General features: G+C 38.2%; 1 protein-coding gene across 1 annotated transcript in view; it reads left to right on the top strand.

The window, feature by feature from the left end:
* Positions 1 to 8,694, top strand: part of suclg2 (succinate-CoA ligase, GDP-forming, beta subunit) — a 117,576-nt gene that overhangs the window by 39,342 nt on the left and 69,540 nt on the right. Inside the window, exons 3-5 of the mRNA XM_015402048.1 lie at positions 1,334 to 1,433; positions 4,605 to 4,695; positions 6,830 to 6,982. Coding sequence (XP_015257534.1) covers positions 1,334 to 1,433; positions 4,605 to 4,695; positions 6,830 to 6,982 — 344 coding nt within the window. The remainder of the gene's footprint in view (positions 1 to 1,333; positions 1,434 to 4,604; positions 4,696 to 6,829; positions 6,983 to 8,694) is intronic.

Below are 8,694 nucleotides of genomic sequence, written 5' to 3'. Positions count from 1 at the left end.
AAACAGTAATAGCAGAAAGATACGGAAACATTTTAAAAGTTGAATGGTGTTTCTAGCTGAAAGTATGCTGAAGTAGTTAAAGATGATGAAGTTTTAGCTGCAATTTGCTGAAATGTAAGATTTTCTACATGCATTTCAATGGGACAAAAAAAAAAAACGCAGAAAAAGCTGAATATCGCGAAAACTACAAAAAAAATATTTAGCAAAAGACATAGCAGGGTTCTCCTGAACAAGCTGAACGTTTTGATACCAAAATTGTTGAAATCGGTTGAAAACTGCAGGACTAGTTAGAGTCAGAAAAATAAAAAGTGAACAACAATAAGTGGGAATGCATAAGCATTGAGCAACAGATCGTTTTCATCGATAAATTTATTTGTTTCGAGTTGAATAGAAATAGACAAATATTAGAGGCATCTGCTAAGATGTTAATAATCTGGTAATTTCTTCATTTTCTGTTGTGCTCAAAAGTACTACCTATTTGTAGAAATCATTATCTTTCTGATTGCCATTTCTGTCGTTGAAATGTTTCAATGTGAAATTAAAACAGTTTACCTGAGTTTTTATGTGTTCTTGGAAAAACATTTGAAATGCTTTCTATCCATATTTTTTGCTCTAAAGGTCAGACATCAGTTTGAAGCTATTTGTGAGAAACGTCTACAATTAAGCTTATCCATCCATACATTATTGACATGTCCAAAAGACATTTGTTTTCATTAAACCTGTCAGCAGCTTTATATGATTAAACAATCTTGCAATATAGATGTAATCATTATTCAGCTGTATGAAAACAACAGTGGGAGGAAGTGTTTTGACATTTTGTTTTGACAAACATTAAAGGGACAGATTTTGATTTTAATTATGTTCCATGTTAAGATTTTAAGATATTCTGTTTTTGAAATATAATAGATTTGCAGTTCATGGCATGGCTCTTTAGATATTTTTTTATTGATATTTACAAATCTGTAATCATGGAATGAGTTACGCAAACTGGTCTATTCTGAACAGAGTAATTCTGATGTTAAACCAGTTTAATAGTTGTCTGTGTCATCCCGTCTGATCTGTTCATATTGCAGCATTAACAAAAAGTCAGATCTTCTGTCCTACCGTATACTTTCTGATCTAAAGCTCTCGTTTTGGAGATATGATGTTCATTTCCAAAATATGTTTTGAGTTTGAGGGAAAGCTCTGCAAAGGAGAATGATCCTTTTTACTGTATTCTTATATTCCACATTTGATTTTGCCTGTGTTTTCAGAAAAACAAGTAACTGACTCAGGGTGTTGTCTTTCTAACTCCCTCTGATTTCTCCCTTTTCTTTTCTACATCGTCTTTCAGATGCCAAGGAAATAGTCCTGAAAGCTCAGATTTTGGCTGGTGGCAGAGGCAAAGGCGTGTTCAACAGTGGCCTTAAAGGTGGAGTGCACTTAACTAAGGAGTAAGTCTTCCCTTATGTGATTTTCAAAGTGACTTCCTGTGAGAGATAGATTCATGTTATTTTCCCCAGTGGCAGCAGCTTTTATGGTGAGCTCTATGAAGATGCTACTTAAGCACAAAGACGCTGTCGGGATTTCTTTTGCTGCAAATGTTTCTTTTCCTTCCTTCATTTTTTTGAACAACTCATTATAATTTAAATGTATAAAAGCAGCTTAAAGGTTAACTGTAGAACTCTTCGCCACAAAGTGTGCTGAATATGTTCTTCCGATGACCTAGTGTTTAATAATCTGCATTTTTCGGGGGTCTAAACCACCTCTTGAAAAAGCTTTCTCTTTGCCTAGGCAGCCCATTTTACTGCCACCACCTGAAAAAGTGTTGACTTTTTATCAAATGTAGCTACCACTTACTGTGGCCTTAAAGGCTAAAAAGAAGGTGATTCATGAAACGTTTCTCAGGCGTGCATGAGCAACACCTTCCTTTGCAGTTTAAAATCCTTGAAAAGTTTTTTTTTTTCTTTAGTGAGACATTCTGAAGTTCATCATCCCTAGACATTGACATGAGTGCGCTGTTCACCTCGCTGCCATTTATCAAAGAATGGAAGCATCCTCCCAGCTTAATTTGTATTCTCTTATGAAACCAGAGCAGGTTTGGGGATGCAGCTCTGGTTTGCTATTAGCTTGTAGGTGGAGAGCATGAAGAGAAGCTTATTTACAGCCATCTGTATTAGGGTCCTCAAGAACAGGGATTTCTGCATATAGGGCATAATTATTCACACCCTGAAATGTTTTCATATTTTCTCAAAATACAAGCTCGAATCTTGTAAGTTTTGTGATTTTATGCGATAAACCAACACAAAGTGATGTATAATTCAAATAAAAGAGCATTACTCCTGTATTTCACACTTAATTAACTGAGGATTTAAAGCTACAGTGTGTAACTTTTAGCGACATCTAGCGGTCAGACTGCAGACTGCAGCAACATGAACATCTCCCCCCCACCGCTTCTCCCCCCCAACAGTACGGCGAGCGTTACGGGACAAAATGTCTTCCACGACGTCCGCATTACCTACCTTCTCAAGTGATGAGGTTTGTTTACATAGATAATTTTACAGATAGTATTTCATTAGTCTGTGTAGGGTATAGATTTCATGTAGACTTAAGATAATAAATATACCCGTTATTTTTCTACATCGTTGTGACGTTTTGGCGATCTCGCAATCGCTGGTTTGTTGGCTCTGCGTGGCCGTAGCGCAAAGATGTCTGCCTCCATGGCTGCGAGACCCGCTCTTATGTAATTAGAGCGCTCGTAGATGATGATAAATAACATAGTTATGTATAATATATTACATTTCTGACTGTATATCCCTGTAATTATTACACACTGTAGCTTTAAGGTATGCTCTCTACTAGTGTTGCGCCAATATCATTTTTTGGCCCCGATACCTGGCTGTGCAGTATTGGCCGATACCTTACCGATGCCATCTGTTTGTAATTGATGTGTGTGTGTATATATGAAGAACTGCATACTACTTGGATGTAAAATAATTGCCATCATGACTTTGTCAAGCTGCTGCCTACCTTTGGGAAGCAGGAAAAATACTAATACAAAGTGAATCCATTAGAACTTTTTATTGCCTACCTGTAATGGGTGACAATAGTTGAATAAACTTTCGGCTCTCAAAATAGTATCAGTGCCCTATTTGTCGGTACTCGCCGATACCGATACCACCATTTTAGTGCTGGATCGGGGCCCCGCCCGATACTGGTATCGGTGCAAGACTACTCTCTACTAAGTTCTTGATTGTCATTGCAACATTGCTCTGTTGTGGTCACCGTCTTCATGTTATGCTAGCAGAAAAGCAATTCAATTCAATTCAGTTTATTTATATAGCGCCGAATTCACAACACATGTCATCTCAAGGCACTTTACAGTTCAACCAGGCACTGCTGCATTAGAGATAAATCTGGCGCTGAGTCGCGCATCGTAAATTCCCGTCTCCCACACTGTGATTGGTCCAGCCAGAGCTGGCCGGAGTCAACGGTGGTTTACGGGACTGAATTATGGTCCCGGTAATCAGCCTGGTTGGTGAGGCTAGCGAAATGGTAAAGCAGAAAACAAACAAAGATTGAAATTAAATGATCATAGCTCATCATTATCAAAATCCTGAATTTGGTTTTTAGCAACTGATTTTTAAAAACTTTTCATATGTTTAAAGGGAATTATCAGAATGACGCAATAAAGTTTATATTCTAGGCTCTTCTATTGAGAGAACCTTTTTTAATGTTTGCTTAGTTTCCTATCCTGCTATATATGCCTTCTAATTGCTTTCCTTTCCCAATTCATCCACAAATAATAATTTTGTGCCTTTAAGACTCTCTACAGATTATTTCCACCTGAGCTATGGATCTCTTTGATTATGTCGATTAACATTTTCTCCTTGCACAGCTGTTTCTTTTGGTGGATCAACATAGCCCGTCTGCTGTTTTCTGTGATTGTTCGTCTCTAATGTTCTCTAACAAACCATTGACTTCTCCACAGAACATCTGGAATTATTCTGAATTTAAGTACAAAGAGATTGGACTCTATTTAATAATTTGATAAATGCTAAAGGGAGTCTGTTAAACTGGATTATAGTAAATAGTGCTAAATACAGGCTATATTTCTGGTCGTCTTTTTCCTTCCACTTTAAAATAATGCACCCCTTTGTATCTGTCTGTTACATATTTAAAAAAAAGAAAGTATGTGGTTGTAGCTCCCACTACACCATATTAGAAAACCATTCTATGACATTTTTTGCACCTGTGTTTCTTAGCTGTGTGTTTTGGACTTTATCAGAGGTGTCAGGTGTGAGCATCTACGGCAGGGAGACCCATCCCGTGGGTTTATTATTACAGGGGCAGAAAAAGTTTAAACCTATTACACTTGAAACAGGTTTTTATTTAAAGTATCAAGCACAGCAGTGTTACAGGGATGATATATTTGCGTCAATTTGTGCAACCCCCGTCGTAATTTGGCAAAATGTGGTTTGAAGTGTATAAAAACTTCAGGAAGAGCCTGTATGATGCAGTAATTCCCAGAGTGAGACAGGGTTATGTACAAAGCTGTTAGGAAGTCATAAAAATCTACCGCCACAATGATTGATGTTGTTTGAAGCATAATCTCTCCCATTCAGCCCTGCAGTTGTTGGTGAGCTGGCTAAAAAGATGCTCGGTTTCAACCTGATTACCAAGCAGACACCCAAAGATGGAGTGAAAGTGAAAACGGTGAGGAGAAAATAGACTTTCTTTCCTTTTTAATGTTTTCATTATGTTGTTTTTCTTCACTTTTTTTTCTTCCTTGACCTCTTTTTAAGGCAATCTGAGCTCAGCGATGCTGCTCTGTAAAATTAATTTCTGTTTACACAACCTGGCCTCTAGTTCCCTCTCCTACATAAACAGTAACCATCCGCTATTGACCGCTAGTTTGTGTTGCTTCGTATTTTGCCGTGTTGCATAATTTAACCCAGACCTAAATTTAAAGTTTTTGGTATAAAACTGTTTCTGTGTGTCACTAACGAGCAAGGATACAATTTTCTCTGTTCACATGCTGCATGCAGTACCTCTAAATCCACATGTCCAGGTGATGAAGCCCTCTCAGGTTTTGTTTGTTTGTGTGTGTGGCTCCTGCACTCCTCTTCTTTTACTCTTTCTCCCATTGTCCCACTACACCACTACTCTCGCTGCAGAGTCTGCAAGTTCAATTTTCTTCAGAGGTGGAGCTAAAATGGAATGGGACACATTTTTACTTTGAGAAAAGAGATGCTCTTTAACTGCACAGCTAGTGTAAATAGATACCCAGAAACTTTGGTTATCGTACAAAAAGATCAAGCCTCATATTATTGACCTTGAGAAATTGCCTACAGATTCAGTGTAGTTTGACTAAAAGCAACCATTTCTGATGGTTTTTGGTGCTTCTTTTTTTACTTGCAACCACCATCAACACACACCTCAGAGCAGGGAGCATCAGCAACGTGACACTGATAGATGGATGACAAGAGAGGACGCAGGGTAGGGCGAGGCAGGGGGTGTAGGATGTGGCCGAGAAACGCCAAAGGACAGCTCAATGTCAGACTTATTCCAGAAAATGAGGATGGAGGAGAACCAAGGGGGAAAACATATGTTTAGTTTGTGTGGAACCAGTGAAATGAAAGTGAGCCAGGGAGAGTGTTTTAGTGACGAATAAATGGGAGTCCAAGTCCTTCAAGGTTAGAGAAAGCTGTCCATTCTCATTTTCTGGGTAAGAAACAGAAGGAAGTTTACTTGTTTGAACACACAGGACACCAAGAGAACCTGCTTCTTCTTAACCACAAAAGAGCAAATTCCTTCAATCCTTCCTTTGCCTCCCTCTTTTGTTTGCTTTCTGTATGACTACTCATAGCATTCTTTTCCCCTTGTTTTTCATCTTTTTGCTCCCTAATTTCCTTGAAGTGTTCCTCCAAAGCTCCTGCTGTTAGTATGGTTACCTATTTATTTACGTATTGAATTTGGTTGGTTGATTCCTTGAAAGTTGGGTGGAAGTATCGAGGCAGCTCCGCCTGTGGCAACACAGAATTAAGTAAGGAATCCATGACAGTTTGTCTTGAAGGACAGATTCCAGCTCTACTCCCGTGACTCTTTGGCTGTGTTCGAATGTCACTATGTTGGGCACTATATAGTGGTTATACCATTTTAAATGAGTGTCCAAACGTCTAGTGGATAAATGGGTATTGGACTCAAAAATTTCCCACAATGCACCTTGAAATGTAGTGATGATCAATGGTCACTAGATGAGCAGAAACATCCGTACGTAGAGGATTTGTTGTCACAGTGGCACGTTGTTGTGATAGGCTGTCGCTGCCCGACAGCAGCAACAAATAACAAAGATGGGGCAGGCACTGTGTGGGGAGGTGGAGTTCCATTACCAGCCCGGAGCGAAAAGTAGTCATCATCTGTCCGAACGCTCTGTTATTTAAGTTCACTACAAAGTCCACTATATGGTCCCCACTTTATATAGTGATTGAGGGATTTAGGGGTTAGGGCAGACGTTCGGACACAGCCTTTGTCGACTTTTGTATGAGGTTTTCCTCAGTCCATTCAAGACTGCAGATGTCCTTCCACCAAACTTTCATTGATATGCTTCGGCACAGAATCCTGTGAATGGTTAGCTTATTTAGCAGTGCTCATCTTCTCTTCCTGCAACTGTCAAACACAACTGTCAGGTATCCACAACAAAAAGCTTAGTTCATTTTTTTAAAACTGAATGGCAGAAATTAATCAATTTCTTGATTTATTGAGAGGTAGTTGTAGAAGTTGAAAACTTGACGTCACCCTGACATCTTGTCTGCTTTCTGCCACTTCATTCTTTCTATCTCATATCTAGGTGATGGTTGCTGAGGCTCTGGATATCAGCAGGGAGACATATTTTGCCATCCTGATGGACCGGGCCTGCAATGGTCCAGTAATGGTCGGAAGCCCCCAGGGAGGGATGGATATCGAGGAGGTGGCTGCCGCCACACCAGAACTTATCTTTAAGGTATGTTAGTTCCAGATTCTACCGTACTCATTATTCAGTATTGAACGACCAACAGGATGTATGCGTAGTGCAGAATTGACAAACATTTGGACATTTCTTACAGACCTAATATCAATCCTTTAAAACACATTTCCTTTTGAAAAGTTGTGGAATTTCTTTTTTTATTATTTTCATTTAACGTTTGGCAAAGTTACTAAGACAAAATCTAAAGAGCGATTTCAAGCTCATCCACTACGTCTCTTCAGCAGCTTGTTGGAGCTCACAATAAACGAATAGATTAAAAAGCTGTTGATGTTTTATATTGCTTTAATACATCATCAATGGGAGCTGCTTGGCAAGTCCCTGCCTCTGTTAACAGATGGACAACTTTAAGCACCACATATGCCTCCATGCTGTCACACATACTTATTCAGCTTCCAAGGTCAAAGGTGAGTGTAGCTTAAAGTTTGGGATTCACAGCTCTGATGGACTGCTTTTAGACTAATGGATCATTTTTGGAAATGGTGCAATGAAAGAAATTGGTTTGATGGTTCTTTATTTTTTTAGAAGATTAAATAAGTATTATGAGCCTGGCACATGAGTTTTGTGTCTCTTTCTTTTTTCTAGTCTTCTTGGCTGAGAAATGTATAGTATAGGAGTGGTACTCGTACTTACTTAGGCTGTAAGCATCAGCTTAGCGCTTTGTGCAAGGGTGTAGCTTTCCAAAAATTAGCCCATTTATTGAATGCTTTCCTATATTTGAGAACACAAGAGTACGACAATACGCTGCTATTTATATATATATATATATATATATATATAGGTAGTTAGAGAGATCGCATTTTAGTGCATTGTTTATAAAGGGCTCAAAGACATTAATGTATAAAAAAAAAAATAATAATAATTGCTGAATTAGATGCCAACATCACTATAACATGCATCCCTGGTACTCAAGGATAAAGTATTCTGGCTCGTAGCGATTGTCCATGGGTAAAAAAAAAAATAACTTGAAAATAAATTGATGGTAAATACATTTTAAAAAGACAGTTGAAATCCCTCTTGCGTTTGTCAGCCAAAAACAACAAAAGAAACTCAGTTTAAATGAATTAATGAACTAAGGCTAGTGTTGTTCAGTTTAAGGCTTATAAAATCTCCATATCATATCACAGTTTAGGCTTTATAAGAAGCTACCTTGTTTTTCTCTTTTTATTTTAATTGTCACAGTTTAACATAATCGACATAAGATGGTGGTGAGCACCATCTTAGCTCATCAGTTATGTTTCTGGTATGTCTGATTCAAAAAGGTGAAAGATGAATGACCCTAAGGAGAAACAATTTCATTAAGCAGCCACCAACTTTGGTCAATTCAACATGATTCAGAGCTTGATCTTTTTAAAATAATGTACAAAATAATACCCTCCTTAACCTTTAAGCCACCACTGGAAACAAAAATAAACAGGAAGAGTTGTACTCACTGGCTGACTATTACTTCTCAACTGAACCATAAACCCAGAAAACTCCATTTTGATTGTAAAAACATCCTCATTAATCGAAATCTAAAGATGCCAAAGTCTTATTGACACGTGTGTTTTAAATACTTTTCTAAACTTCTAACAAGCTGCCATAGTTTTGCTTTTTTTCATGCTATAGTCCAGCATTTGTGTATCTTTCTCTTTCTCACTCCCTTTCTTAAGCTGTTTCATATTTTTTCCCCTTCTTGTTCTCTGCTCTCC

Source organism: Cyprinodon variegatus, unplaced genomic scaffold, assembly GCF_000732505.1.
Source record: "Cyprinodon variegatus isolate N-32 unplaced genomic scaffold, C_variegatus-1.0 Scaffold1291, whole genome shotgun sequence".
Classification (NCBI taxonomy): domain Eukaryota; kingdom Metazoa; phylum Chordata; class Actinopteri; order Cyprinodontiformes; family Cyprinodontidae; genus Cyprinodon; species Cyprinodon variegatus.
This window is presented reverse-complemented; position numbering and strand designations above follow the sequence as displayed.